Below are 15,567 nucleotides of genomic sequence, written 5' to 3'. Positions count from 1 at the left end.
CCGTTTTCAAATGTTTTCTCCCCGCCCCCCCCTCCCCTAGGTAGCGGTCAAATCCTCTGAAGATAGCTTTGCATCTACTCTGCCACTAGAGGATAAAGAGATTTGTAATCCGTCTGTTTAGGTGGTTACTGTTAATATTGTACACATGTTACTGTTGTTCATATAGAGACTAAAGTTTTTAGGTTTTGGGACTTGTAAATCTAGTGTTGTAATGACTCTAAATATGTTATGTTTCTAAATTAATAAATTTTTGGCCTAAAGACATTCCGCTATATATAAGTTATATTTTGGTATCAAAGTTATTTCGCAAGAGTTATTAGGCAGTAAGTTTCAGCCAAAGGGTTGATAACTGTTACAGTCACGCCCTTCTTTAGGCTAAGAGGGTGGTCTGGAGTGGGGTGTGACAGCTTAGTATCAGAGCAAAGGTATACTTAAACTTAGGAAAGGTTTGAGCTAGCTTAGTATTAAGAGCATAAGGTATTGGGTGAAAGAGAGAGTTCATGCATTAGATTAAGTCCCATAGATAAGTCCCTAACACGTGTACCTAATGATTAGGCAAAAAAGCTGAGGAGAAGTGGCAAGCGGAGCAAGCAGACTGAGGAGAGGAATGTTGACCCTACCAGTGGAGGTTCTAAAGTTAGACGGGACCCAGATCCGAAAGGGAAAAGAGTTAGAGACTTAGTAGAGCAGGAAGCAACTTCTGCAAACGAGTCGAGTACACCAAGGGTAGATGTAGAGCCCCAGATGGAGGATCGAGTATTCGATAGAATCACTTAAAGATTGGCGGCGAGTGTAGGATCAATTCAGAATGATCCAAAAGAAATTCGACATCGAGAGGTTGAAAGCTTTAGAAGCCACGACGTTCGATGAAGCCACAGATTCAGTAGATGCTGAGATCTGGTTGGATTTGATTGAGAAATGTTTTAAGGTTATGCAATGCCCTAGGGACCGTAAGGTCGAGTTAGTGGCATTCTTGCTGCAGAAAGAGGCTGAGAAGTGTTAGAAAGTGATAGAGGCTAGAAGGAATAGTTCAGAAACTATGACTTGGTCTGTGTTCAGACAAGTATTTGAGGATAAATACTACCCTAGTTCTTTTAAAGAAGCGAAGAGGGAGGAATTCCTTAGGCTAACTTAGGGAATGATGACAGTTGCTGAGTATGAGCAAAGATTTATTGAGTTATCTCGGTATGCCCTTCCGATCATCGCAGAGGAAAAGAAGAGGTGTAGAAGATTTGAGAATGGCCTAAGAAAAAAAATACGTACACCTGTTACCTCTACATCCAATTGGGTGAATTTCACTCAGTTAGTTGAGACTGCTATCAGAGTAAAGTAGAGTGTAGTGAGGGAAGATGTACTCCAGCCAGGTAAAAGACAGTTTAGGATGCCTTAAGAAACAAGAAGTAAGAGACTTAGACCCCCATTCTCTAGACAGTCAAGTATAAGGAGTTTTGGGGGCACGAGCCAACAAAGTTCAGGGCGAAAAAGGTTAAGACCTATAGCTTGACCGAGTGGTAAATCAGTATCGGATCGTGCTAGTGAGTCAGTAGCTAGTACAGGGAGGAAACCACTTTGTGTAAACTATGGAAGACCTCATACAGAAGTATGTTATGGCAATAGGAACGTGTGCTTCCAGTGCGGACAAGCTGGGCATTTCAAGAGAGATTGTCCTCAACTAGGTCATGGAGCACAGAGTGAGCAAAGAGAGGTTACACAGATTGTAAACCAATCTAGAGCGATCGAAACTAGAGGTGAGGGATCCGGTGTAGCTAAGTAAAAAGAGGTAGCTGAATGACCCCAACAGCAATAGCAACAGCAGCAGCAACAGGGTAGAGTATACGTTATGACACACCAAGAAGCGGAAGAGGCTCCAGATGTCGTAACTGGTATGATAACTTTATGTAATCAATACGCTTATGCATTATTTGATCCTGGTGCTACGCACTCATTCATATCTAGCATATGTGCATTACATATAGATAGAGTGCCTGAGTGTATGAATGAGGATTTGTTTATCTCTACGCCTGTAAAAGATACTCTAGTTGTACATGAGTATTACAGGAATTGTGAAGTAATTCTTGGAAATCAGAGTTTTTGGGTTGACTTGATTCCATTAGAATTACTAGAGTTTGATGTTATCTTAGGTATGGATTTTCTAAGTAAACACTATGCAACTATGGATTGTTTTAAAAGAGAAATAGTGTTTAGGAAACTAGGTTAAAAAGAAATAATCCTAGTGGGAAGTAAAAGAATACTTCCAGGAAGTTTAATATCAACAGTGAAGGCTAGGAAGCTGTTAAGTAAAGGATGTGAAGCCTATTTAGCCTATCTAGCAGTTTCACAAGATAAAAAAATGAAACCTGAGGATGTACCTGTAGTATAAGAATTCTTAGATGTATTCCCTGAAGAGTTACCAGGCTTACCACCTGACAGAGAAATAAAATTGACTATTGAGTTAGTTCTGGGTATAGCACCTATATCCCAGGCACCATATAGGATGGCACCAACGGAATTGAAGGAGTTAAAAGTTTAGTTACAGGAACTTGTGGATAAAGGGTACATTAGACCCAGTGTGTCGCCTTGAGGAGCGCCAGTCTTGTTTGTTAAGAAGAAATACGGTACTCTTAGATTATGCATAGAATATAGACAGTTGAATAAGGTGACCATTAAGAATAAGTACCCATTAACTCGTATAGATGATCTCTTTGATCAGTTAAAGGGAGCCACGGTGTTCTCTAAGATAGATTTGAGATTGGGTTATCACCAGTTGAAGGTGAAAGACACTGATGTTCCAAAGACTGCATTCAGAACTAGGTAGGGACATTATGAGTTCCTAGTAATGCCGTTTGGATTGACAAATACTCCTGCGGTATTTATGTACTTGATGAATAGGATATTTCATCATTATTTGGATTAGTTTGTGATAGTTTTCATAGATGATATACTAGTGTATTCTAGTAGTGCAAAGAAGCACAAATAACATCTGAGGATGGTGTTAGAGATTCTAAGGGAAAAACAGTTATATGCCAAATTTAGTAAGTGTGATTTTTGGTTAAATCAAGTCGTATTCCTTGGGCATATAGTTTCAACTGATGGAGTTAGCGTTGATTCCTAAAAGATAGAAGCAATAGTCGACTGGGAACGACCCCTGAATATAACCGAAGTATGCAATTTTTTGGGCTTAGCAGGTTATTATAGGAGATTCATGGAGGGTTTTCTAAGATAGCTCTACCATTGACAAACCTGACCAGAAAAGATGCGAAGTTTGAGTGGTCACAAGAATGTGAGCATAGTTTTCAAGTACTGAAACAGAGGTTAGTGTTAGCACTAGTATTAACTCTACCTACATCAGGTAAGGAGTTTGAGGTTTATTGTGATGTATCCCGACAAGGGTTAGGATCTGTGCTGATGCAGAAGGGAAAGGTAGTAGCTTATGCTTCTCGACAGTTAAAGAAGCATGAATGTAACTACCCTACACATGATTTGTAGTTAGCGGTAGTTGTGTTAGTTTTAAAGTTGTGGAGACATTATCTGTTTGGTGAGCGGTATCACATATTTACGGATCATAAAAGTCTAAAGCACATCTTTGATCAGAAGGAACTAAACTTGAGACAAAAAAGATAGCTCGAGTTGATCAAGGATTATGACTGTACCCTTGACTATCACCCAGGTAAAGCAAATGTGGTAGTTGACGCTCTAAGTCGAAAAACTAGATCAGCTAGAGCTAGTATCAATTCAGTGAAGGGTACACTGATTCATGAGTTGTATAATGCTAGGGCAGCATTATCAATCAGTCAAAAAGGAAGGTTACTAGCTTTATTTCAGGTGCGTCCTATGCTCATAGAAGATATTCTACGTGAACAATTAAAGGATTCCGATCTTCAGAAGTGGATAAAGGATTGAGGATGGACTACCAATTAAGAGTTGACAAAGTGTTATTGAAAGAAGGTAGGATATGCGTACCTAAGGACTTATCACTTAAACTATTCTAGAAGAAGCACATAGTTCGGCCTATGCTATGCATCCGGGCAGTACGAAGATGTACAAAACATTAAAGAGATCGTACTAGTGGCCTGGTATGAAAAGAGAAATAGCGGAGTATGTTGACAAGTGTCTAATATGTCAACAAGTTAAACCAGATAAACAGAGGCTAGTAGGATTACTTAATCCACTCCCAGTACCAGAGTGGAAATGAGAGCATATTACGATGGATTTCCTGTTTGGATTACCTAAAACATCAGTGAGCTATGATGGTATATGGGTAATTGTGGATAGATTGACAAAAACAACTAAGTTTTTACCTATTAAAGTTACTTATACCCTAGACCAATTAGCTAAGCTGTATGTTGATTGAGTTGTGAGTTAGTTTAGGACTCCATTTTCAATTGTATCAGATCGAGACTCCAGATTTACATCAAATTTTTGGCCTAGTTTGTAGAAAGCTATGGGAACCAAGTTATATTTTAGTACTGCTTTTCATCCACAGAAAGATGGTCAGTCTGAACTAACCATCCAGATATTAGAGGACATGCTGAGAGCATGTATATTGTAATTTAAGGGTTGGGATATGCATCTGTCGTTAATCGAATTTTCGTATAACAATAGTTACCATTCGAGTATTAGAATGGCACCGTATGAGGCACTATACGGAAAGCTATGTAGAACTTCGATATGTTGGAATGAAGTCGGTGAAAGGAAATTACTAGGTCCAGAACTTGTACAACAGACATCAGATAACGTTAAGATTATAAGAGATAATCTTAAGACGGCATGAGATGGGCAAAAAAGTTATGCCGATAAGCGAAAAAGAGATTTGGAGTTTGAAGTTGGTGATAAAGTATTTTTGAAGTTATCTCCATAGAAAGGAATACTCAGGTTCGGTAGGAAAGGGAAATTAAGCCCAAGATATATTGGACCTTACGAGATAATATAAAGAGTTGACCCAATGACATATCGATTGGATTTACCTTCAGAGTTATCTCGTATTCATGATGTTTTTCATGTGACAATGCTTAGAATGTATGTGCCAAATCCTACCCATGTGTTGCCTGAGCAACCGGTACAGTTGAAAGAGAATTTGTCTTATGAAGAGGAACCAGTGAAGATTCTTAACAGAAAAGAACAGGTTTTAAGGAATAAGACAATCCCATTGGTAAAGGTACTATGGCGAAACCATAGCACGGAAGAAGCAATGTGGGAAGTCGAAGAGCAAATCAGAAACAAGTATCCATATTTGTTTAATTGACAGACTTGTAGCGAAAATTCGAGGACAAAATTTTTATAAGGGGGAGGTAAATGTGAACCCTGAATCCTAATTTCTCTACTTGAGTAGATTCCCTACTGAGATCAGTGTGATGTGTAGGTTGTTGTGGAAGCTAGTGTGGAATGATAGAGAAAAGAGTGGAGATTTGAAGAAAAGAGGAAATTTGGAAGTTTAACTTTTGGGGAAAATTTGGAAAAATTTGGCTAAGTATAGAATTTTGTGTGGGATGCGTTTGAAGGGACCAATGCGTTGGATGATGGATGCGTTGGATGCATTGGTGAAGGGAGGAAAATGGAAGTGAGGCATTGGGATGGCGCGAGGGCTAGAAGGTGGCATGCGTCGAGCAACCTCGGCCAAACTGCCCAAGCATGCATCGAGCACTGCCAAGCTTGCCGAGCGGCCATGCCCATACGTCAATGTTTATAAAGCGAGCACCCTGTCGAACACCCCTGCCATGCGGCCAAGCACGCCCATGCGATCGAGCAAGCGAGTGATGGCCAGCCTATGCAGCACACCCATGCGTCGAGCGGCCAGCCTATGCAGCACGCCCATGCGTCGGTGGCCAACACTATGCGCCCATGCCAAGCAAACCGTGTGATGCTACCTAGTGAGCCATGCATCGAGGATAGGCAGTCACCCTATACGTTGGTGATGGCTAGCTCTTGCAATGGCTAAGTTGGATTGCAATGGTAGTGAATTGGCTTGCTATGCGTTGATTATAGGCTATGCATTGAGTATGAACTATGCGCTAAACATTCAAGAGTTGGACGCATATAAAGGATGAGATCAACTAAAAAAACGTCATCAAACCATGTGTCTTCTTGGGAGGAAAGCCTTAAGCCTTAAGAATTTGAGGTAGTGGCATCAGATTGGAAACTCATACGTTGGCTACACAGGAGGAAGACATTTAGGTTGCACTGATCAAAATGATGTGTTGGTAGTGTGTGGGAGAAACACTTGGCCATGCAGCCAAGTAGGTGGTGTCAACTTTGGAGAAGGTTTGGACGCCTATAAATAGGGCCAAAAGACTTCATTTTAGATCACAATTCAAAAATACAGTAAAAAGAGTGGGAGAGTTGAGCAAGCCTTGAGTTGAAGCCAAAATCCATGCATTGGTCATAGAATTTAAAAGAGGATGCATTGGACAGTGAAACTTTGGAAAGCAGCATCAACTTGGGACGAGGAGTTCTCCCAATTTACTCATGTCTTTGGAGTGATTTCAAAGCCATCTGAAAGCTCTAACAGTCTCGTTTTCAGGGTAGGGTTGTCGGAGGAAAATCTCGAAGGGATCAGGCTGAAAACTGAGAAGAAGACAGAAGGGTCAGGCTGTTTGAGAAGGTACCAAACCAACCAACCAGATACTGAAGGATGTTTGAGAAGGTACTAAACCAACCAGATACTGAAGGACGTTTGAGAAGGTATCTGTACAAAAGTACCTAAAGTATGACAGTACTTAGTATGACCACATGTACGTAGGTAGTTAGAGTCAGAGATTGAGCAAAAGGGTTCTCTCTTGACTAGCAGTTGGTGTTGGGATTGTTTTTACCCACCATGGGATTGTTCTCGACTGAGAAACAGTTTTACTGTTTTATGATTAAAATAGCTTTATATGTTTCATGCTTGGAAAATGTTTATACTGTAGTACAAGTACTGTAGAAGCTTATATTTTAGTTAAACTCTTTATTGAGATTTTGCATGAGAATCAATTATCTTTATTAAGTCACTCACTGAGCGCAAGCTCACCCCGTTTTCAAATGTTGAAGATAGCTCTACATCTACTCTGCCACTAGAGGATAAAGATATTTGTAATCCGTTTGTTTAGGTGGTTACTGTTAATATTATATACATGTTACTGTTGTTCATATAGAGACTAGAGTTTTTAGGTTTTGGGACATGTAAATCTAATGTTGTAATGACTCTAAATAAGTTATGTTTCTAAATTAATAAATTTTTGGCTTAAAGACATTCCTCTATATATAAGTTATATTTTGGTATCAGAGTTATTCCGCAAGAGTTATTAGGCAGTAAGTGTCAGCCAAAGGGTTGATAACTACTGCAGTCACGCCCTTCTCTAGGGTAAGAGGGTGGTCTGGGACGGGATGTGACATATTATGTATACATGATTTAACCATAACAAGTCAACCATTCACAGGTTTTTCGTAATAACGGCTGGGTCAAATATCTATTTTATCCCCGAGATTACGTCTTATTCCTCAAGTCCCTACTGATCCTCTAATGAACAACTGATTTGTGAACCAATCACCAAACCAAACTCTCTCAACCCAGTGAGAGGGTGGGGCCCCTTGTTCAAGACCTGGATTTAATACTTAAGAGAATAACCTTTCTCCTATCCCTAAATCAAGTAGGCGTGAACTTCTCTTGCACCCTATGTCCCCAACTATCTATCTGGTCTTACCCCTGAAATGGGAGTTTTATTGATCCAACCCTCAATTATGCAAATCTAAGAGTAATCCCAATAAACAGAAGTTCATAGTTAGCTCAAGATTAAGATTGAGTATCTAAGTCATCTAGGTGAAGTAGTCAGTCTTAAACAGTAAACAACGTTAAAAGTAAGAGTGACTTATTTCTTGGTCCTGATCTTATGCAAACTCATTGTATAGGACGTCCCCACTTCTCATGTCATAACATGTACGAATTAGGATCACATATTATGTAACACTTTACAACTATTTGTAACCACTACAAAGTAGGCCGCATCCAATAGTGTTACCAAAACAAGGTACCTAATCTCATTCATGTACCATAGATCATTTTGACTATTTACTCGAACTCGATCCACTCTTATGTCTCTACATAAAGTTCAAGTACTTATAAAATAGTCATGGGTTTTAGTTTATTGGATTTATACTTTCATACAATTTATGAAATCAATAACAGGTATATTGATTATAGAAAATGTTTATCATTTTACAAACTGCGAGTTTTTAGGACATAAAACCCAACATTTTTGGTATCCTTGATTAATCTATGGCATATTATTGGCTAAAAAACCTAACTTACTTATTTCTTTAGAATCCATTGGTGCTCCTCACAGTCTCTCCTCTATTTATCCCAAGCTCTTGCAAATTCATTACGTCTCTAACATTGACACCATAGCTTTAGCTCCTCATCTTGATGGTTCTAGCCAAGCATTAATTGAATCCTCATTTGGAAGCTGCATTTTGCACCTACTATCAAATGAGTCACGAGATATCAATACCAATATGCGAAAAATTTAGGACCGTAAGATTGAGATTTGATGAAGTGTTGTAGTTAATGCGGGCCACTCTGTCCCAATCTAGTGAGGGTTCATTTTCTCAAAGGAAGGATTGATTTTTTTCTTTTAAGCCAGAAAGTGGGAGACAATAGAGGACCACAACTTGGTTTTGGTTTTGGTGGTTTTTGCTTTGATGGTTCTAGTTTTGGAAGTTTTGTTGTTTGTTTATTTATATTTGGACTTTGGTTGGCTAGAAGACTTAATTTGTGTTGTAAAGACCTCTGCCTATTCTATTGTCACTATTGTTGTTTAGACTTAATTTCATACAACTCTCATTTTATTGATTGATTGATGTGTGATAATTCTACCTTTAGAAGTATCAGTTAAATGGGAAGCCTGTTAGAAATTTGTTGATTGGCTCTATATTTTTCTAAGGTGGCTTCCGATGGTTTGTGTTGTTGTCACAAATGTAGTATTAACATCGGCTATCGACAATATTATTTCCTGCAATATATTTTCTTTCCTTATGCATATTTATTTTTCCTGATATTTTCCTTATTTGAGTTGTTGCTTATTTTTTATTGAGGAGGTTTCCTTTCTTGGCCTCGATTTCAAAAGGAGGATAATGGTGTTCTTTTAGGGTTGTTGAATTTGTTTATGGTATGAAAGTGTTTTTTTTTCTTGGTGACCGATTTGTACAACATCAAAGTTTTTCATCTATACTTGCCATTTTCCGTTGTGTGATGGAATTGATTGAAAATCGCAATACCTTGAAGATAATTTATGTCTTAGGGGAAGCCTAAGGTATTATTGTTGTGAAGGGATTCTCGGTCTTAGGGGCGCCTAAGACTTCATTCTTGAGGTGTTCTCTATCTTAGGGAGGACCTAAGGTTCGTTAGTGAAAGGAGTTCATCGAGCTATCAAAAGATAACAAGAAGAAATGAGTCTCACACACTGTCAGAAGTCGAAGTATTCAACACTAATATTAACTAATTAGGGAGAGCTGAGTTCAATACAGAGGAAGTCTCACATTTAGGGGAGCATAATTGATATGCGAGTTGAGCTCTACGTGAGTCAATGTAGCAATCGTTTAATTACAGATAAGTATTACATTGTAATTGTTTGACTCTTTAATATTAGTGAATTATTTTTCCTGGGCACACTGCCTCTAGATGTAGGTGGATTTCACCAAACTGGTTTTCAACTTCTAGTGCATATACTTGCTTTCTTACAGTTAGTTTTGTTTATTATTACAGTGCTTGTTCGTGCTTTCTGTTTAACATCCGTGTTTCGAATGACGAGTCATCTTATAGTTTTTTCAAATCATAACTGTTACTATTTATATACATCTATCATCCTCCGAAGGGGGATTTAAGTTATTTGCACCCATCAATTATTTAGTGCTTTTGAACCTACTTGACATATTTAGGAGACATTTAAAAAAATTGACATAAAATGGCAAAAACTAGTGATTTAAAATAGGTAGACTCCAAGCACAGCTTAGTCACATGATTTGTAGACAAAAATGTAACGTGCGTCGCCAAATATTTTGAACCTCACGTGTTGCAATCACACTTGAAGGAAAAGGGTGATGTTTATGACAGCCATATAAAATATCTCGATATTGTGTGGTGACAACGAAATCAAGGAAGAGACGTTTTCTTATCTAGCCGTTTCTAGATTTTTATTTATTTATTTATTCTTGAGGTGCATTTATTTCTCTATTATCTCACGCAAAACAAACAAACAAACGTATTTGCTACAATTTTCCCATTTATTCTTGAGAAATGGGCATATCAACCGTGATTCGCGGATATTTGTCAATTAAGAATAGATTTGAACTTGAATAAATTTACCAAGCGTCAAGAAGATGTTAGGTTGCAATTATAAATCAAATTTTAAAAACATAAAAATCAAAGCAAAACTATATTGGTGCTATGTTCTCATAGTCGTATATCTTATTTGTAAATAATTTATGAATATCTTTGTTTATTAAGTTAATTATGATTTAGAATGTAAGTTTAATGGGGACGAAAACTTAATTACATCGTATTTGAATTTGTTTAATGTAGTATGATTTAGAATGAAAATTTAATGGAGATAAAAGTTTGAATTATTTGTTTTAGATGAAAGAAAAAAAAGTTTATATATTATTTACAAGAATTAAATAATTATATTAATTAATTAAGTTTCACATTTTTCATCTTATTAAAATTATTTTTAAAATTTTAGATCATATTTATTATAACTTAATGAATAAATTAATATTAACGCCAAAGAAACTGAAATGAAGTATTTTGAGAAAATTGAGGTGAAAATGTAAATCTTGAAATCTAATTACCAAATTGAAGCAAAACTCATACTTAATTGTTAAATTTTGTAATATTTTGAAACATAAATACTAAAGTCAAAATCAAACTCAAAATTTAAAGACCAAAGAAATTTTGAAATCTAAGGACGAAATAGAAACTAAACACACAACCTAGTGAATAGAACTGTGTTTTTCTTAAAAATAATTTCAAAACCTTCTAAAATCCCTTCTAAACGAATGTTTAGAAATGAATTCAAAAGGATTAAATTCTCTTCTATTAAGTTTAATCATTCAAAATCAATTTTGATAATATGAAAATGATGTTTAACTGTATAAAACCAAACATTACATTGACTTTTTAAAAATATATTAAAGAATAATTTTGTAAATAACAAAACTAATTTGTAAACATTTCAAAATTGATATCACTCTCAAACATATCCTAAATTATTTTCCAAGCACTCCTCTCAAAAACAATCACAAACGACTGACTATAAATACTTTAGAAGGAAGACATAGCTGCAAGAATCGAATAACAAAGAAAAAAAAATGAATCAAGCCTCAAATTTCCAACTTTGGCTACAATTTCAACCACCATTTCAAGCCAATCCCATCTATATTTCCTTTTGCCTTTTCTTCATCTTCATCCTCCTTTTGCTAAAGTTATTGCCAAGCAAAAAACAAAGCCCCAATTTCCCTCCTTCACCTCCCAAACTTCCTGTCATTGGCAACCTTCACCAATTAGGAACCTTACCACACCAATCATTAGCTTCCCTTTCCCAAAAATATGGTCCTCTCATGCTCTTAAAACTAGGCCAAACTCCAACTCTAGTTGTTTCCTCAGCAAAAATGGCTAGAGAGGTAATGAAGACCCATGACCTCATATTCTCCAATAGGCCCAAAACTAGAGCCACAAATCTCTTGTTCTATGGTTGCCAAGATGTGGGTTTTGCCCCATATGGTGAGAATTGGAGACAAGCCAAAAAAATGTGTGTTCTCGAGCTCTTTAGCCTCAAAAGAGTGGAGTCATTTCAATATATTAGAGATGAAGAAATTGATACTCTTATCAATAGAATTCATAAGGCAGCTAATTGTAGTGTTGGTGGTGGTGGTGAGGGTTTGAATCTTAGCCAATTGTTCTCTCAAATCTCAAACAATATAGTGTCAAGATGTGTTATGGGGAAGAAATTTGAAGATGAAAATGGGAAGAGTAAATATGGAGAGGTGTCAAGAAGGACCATTGAGCTATTGTCAGTGTTTTGTGTGGGGGATTTCTTCCCTTCTTTTGGATGGGTTGATGTAATTAGAGGAGTGGTTGGGGAAATGAAATTAGTTTCTAAGAAAATGGATGAATTCTATGATATGGTGATTGAAGAGCATATCACAAAGTCGAGGAGTGACGAAGCTAATGATCATAAAATGGATTTTGTGGACATTATGTTGCAACTCAATAACCAAGATGACATGCTTGATTATCATTTCACTAGGGATAACCTCAAGGGCATAATACAGGTTTCTCTCTCTCTCGAATTTATTACTTTTTAATTATTAATATATAGGTATATATCCGCTGCATTTATATATCTTTTTACAATCTACTTCAATAAAAAAATAATAAAAAAGAATTTGCGGTGTGATAAACCATGATTAGAGAACTAATCGAACTAAAAAAGATGAATTATCGTAGATGCATAGATGGTTCTTAATAATTATTGAGTGTCTAATTTATAGGTGGTGTGTCTTTGTAATTGTTTTGATATAGCTTTCTAAATAACATATTTTTATTATCATTATTTTTTATATATTCCAGTATACAGTTAGTTTGAATACTTTTTAAGTCTAAAAATCTCTATTGAAAATTAAAGTTAAATTATTTTTTAAAAATTAAGAAAGTATGATATCTATTATCCATACTAAAATTTTAATATATATTTTGTTTTGGAAAAAACTTTGTACTTATTGATATTTATTAAATTTTAGAATACTTACCATTTTTGTTTATAAATAATTAGATTAGTTTTAAAATATATTATTTATAAGGGGGAGAATGCATCCATTATCTCCACTCTCCCCTTGAAAAAGAATGGAGATGATTTTTCCACCTCACCCTTAATTTTAGAATAAATATTAATTAGATAAAGATAGAATTTCATTTAGAAGTAGCTCATAAATTTAATAAACATTGTAACATCTCTTAATTTTTTTTCCTTCCTTTTTTGCATTTCTCTTCTCTTAATGGTAAAAAAGAAAAAAAAAAAAAAAAAAAAAAGCAATTAAGGAGTATGAGGTTCCTACTCATGGATAGGAGATATAGGTATTATTTTATTATTCTAGCCCCTGACATATGTATATAAACATAAAAAATTATTCAATGATAACGCATCATTTAATAATTATGAAACATATATTTAAAAATCTATCGTATACTCCATAAAGATCTTGAGAAAAAAATAGTTGTTAGTTGTTCAGAGGAAATAAAATAAAAAAAGTGCTTTGTTTTTATTTATTTAAAAATATTTTTATTAATCTTTAATATATTGATATTATTTATATATTATGATTTTGTGCACCTATCTAATTTGTGCCGCCCACACATTTATTTAATATTTAAAAATTGTCACATATATATTTAAATGTGTAAAACTGTCAACCATTGTAGTAGCTTTCTCGAATACTTTCTGATCGAATACATTTTTATGTTTCAATGGTAGGACATGTTCGCAGGTGGGAGTGACACAACAGCAACAACATTAGAATGGACAATGGCAGAGTTGATAAGAAGCCCAAACACCATGAAGAAAGTCCAAGAAGAAATAAGAACAATAGTTGGAAAAAACAAGGCAAAAATTGAAACAAATGACATTAGAAAAATGGAATACATGAAATGTGTGATAAAAGAATCTCTGAGACTCCACCCACCAGTTCCTCTTCTTGTGCCTAGAGAAACATTAGACATGGTAGACATCGAAGGGTACCATGTGGAATCAGGAACAAGTGTGTTTGTGAATGTCTGGGCAATACAAAGAGACCCCGAAATCTGGGAAAGCCCAAACGAGTTCATCCCAGAGAGATTCATGAATGAAAAGAAATCAGTTGATTTCAAAGGGTTAGATTTTGAGTTGATTCCATTTGGAAGTGGAAGAAGGAAATGCCCTGGATTGGCATTTGGGCTTGCATCTTTGGAATGTGTGTTGGCCAGTCTTTTGTATTGGTTTGATTGGAAGTTGCCTCAGGATATGAAGGGAGAATTGTTGGATATGAGTGAAGTGCATGGAATCACTATTCACAAGAAATTTCCTCTTTTTCTCCACCCATTACCATATAGGTAAATTATGTAGTCTAACCAATTTTCTTGCATGCTGTCCTAATAATAATAATAATATATATATATATTATTTTACTTTAGTACATTTTGATCTGTATTCATCTTTATTAATTTAAAACGAAAACTCACGTGATAAAAGACAATTAGATTAATTACACAAAAATCAAGACAACACAATTAGTATCATTTCTAATTAATCTTAATTACATGTTTGGTTGTTTAATATTACGACATTATTATTAGATTGACTTATTTTAAATGTATACAAATTGAATTTGAATTTTCAAATTTTGAAAGAGAGATACTATGAAAGAAAATTGATGGGATCATCATCTACTTGAGGAAAGATTTATTTGATAGAATAGATAAAAATAGTGATGCAATGTTAATCGTTTAATCAATTTATGAATTTTGGAATTGACTACTGACTTATAGATAAAGTTTATGGATTTTCTTTTTTCAGAAAGTTTGTCGAATTTTAAGTAAACTCCTCTATACAAAATTTATGTATTAATTGCCTGTGTATATCTTTCCATAACTTTATTTTATTCTTTTTACCATTATTTTGTTATTTCCTTTTAATATAGCAAGAATGTTTTTTAGATCATTAAAGTACTACAAATTTCACCATCTTTATGACCTTCGTTACTGATATGGTTGCTTATATATATGGTAAGCATACACCATTTTTGCTATGTTCTAAATAGTTGTCTAAAATTGAATAGATATACATCTATTAATATAGAATTGAAGGGATTGAATCTCACCGTGAAAGCTATGACCACTTTACTTTTAATTTTGTTTTAAAATTTTCAACACAAAATGGAAAACATAATATGCATTCACAATGCAGTAAAGATTAAATATGAATTAAAAGTTAATTTTACAAAAGAAAAAACAACTTACCTTTGAAGACACTTTTCAAGAATTCCCATATTTATTCTTTATCCTCAACGTATAACATCATGATCTCCTCTAGAACGTGAATGTGACGCCACCATCGGGTTTCCCACTATTCTCCTGACAAGGATCAGTTTGTGCAAACCGACTTTGAAAGAAAGTAGGGAATTGAAATTTGTGAGATATTTTTACTGAGAACTCAATCCCTGTAAAATTTATTGAGACGGAGGAAAGGAGATAAGGAAGAGTTTTTCTCTACAAGAAGTTGCGAATCCAATCGCATATAGAAAAAAAAAAAAAAAAAATCTCTTTTTGTGTTATCTCAAAAAGTAGGATAACTCCCATTTATTTTTTAAATTTAATCAATTAAACTAATTAAATTTGATAGCTACTCACTTTCTTATTCATTAAATTAAATTTAATTAGATTAATTTAATTAAGGGGATTTCTCCTCCTCTATATAATTCTTTTTCGTTTTATTTTAAAAAATAAAATGGAAAAAAATTTGGAAACCGCGATTTTTATAGTCAGCGGACTCAGCACCCATAGTCTTC

General features: G+C 35.1%; 1 protein-coding gene across 1 annotated transcript; it reads left to right on the top strand.

Moving 5' to 3' along the window:
* The first annotated feature begins 11,410 nt into the window (after window positions 1–11,410).
* On the top strand, window positions 11,411–14,198 carry LOC120083876 (phenylacetaldehyde oxime monooxygenase CYP71AN24-like). The gene is made up of 2 exons (XM_039039780.2): window positions 11,411–12,300; window positions 13,500–14,198. The coding sequence occupies exons 1-2, from the start codon at window positions 11,587–11,589 to the stop codon at window positions 14,115–14,117; spliced, it is 1,332 nt and encodes a 443-aa protein (XP_038895708.2). The 5' UTR covers window positions 11,411–11,586; the 3' UTR covers window positions 14,118–14,198.
* Window positions 14,199–15,567: the final 1,369 nt, after the last annotated feature.

This window comes from Benincasa hispida, chromosome 8 (genome assembly GCF_027475165.1).
Source record: "Benincasa hispida cultivar pf3 chromosome 8, pf3_genome.v1.1, whole genome shotgun sequence".
NCBI classification, from domain to species: domain Eukaryota; kingdom Viridiplantae; phylum Streptophyta; class Magnoliopsida; order Cucurbitales; family Cucurbitaceae; genus Benincasa; species Benincasa hispida.
Note: the sequence above shows the minus strand (reverse complement) of the source record. Positions and strands in the feature narration are given on the sequence as shown.

What these genes read in the sequence shown, in the direction of transcription:
- LOC120083876 (XM_039039780.2), top strand. Translation starts at nt 11,587, where the DNA reads ATGCTCTTAAAACTAGGCCAAACTCCAACTCTAGTTGTTTCCTCAGCA. An exon ending in ACCTCAAGGGCATAATACAG is followed by an intron (nt 12,301 to 13,499) that starts GTTTCTCTCTCT and finishes TTTCAATGGTAG; the next exon opens with GACATGTTCGCAGGTGGGAG.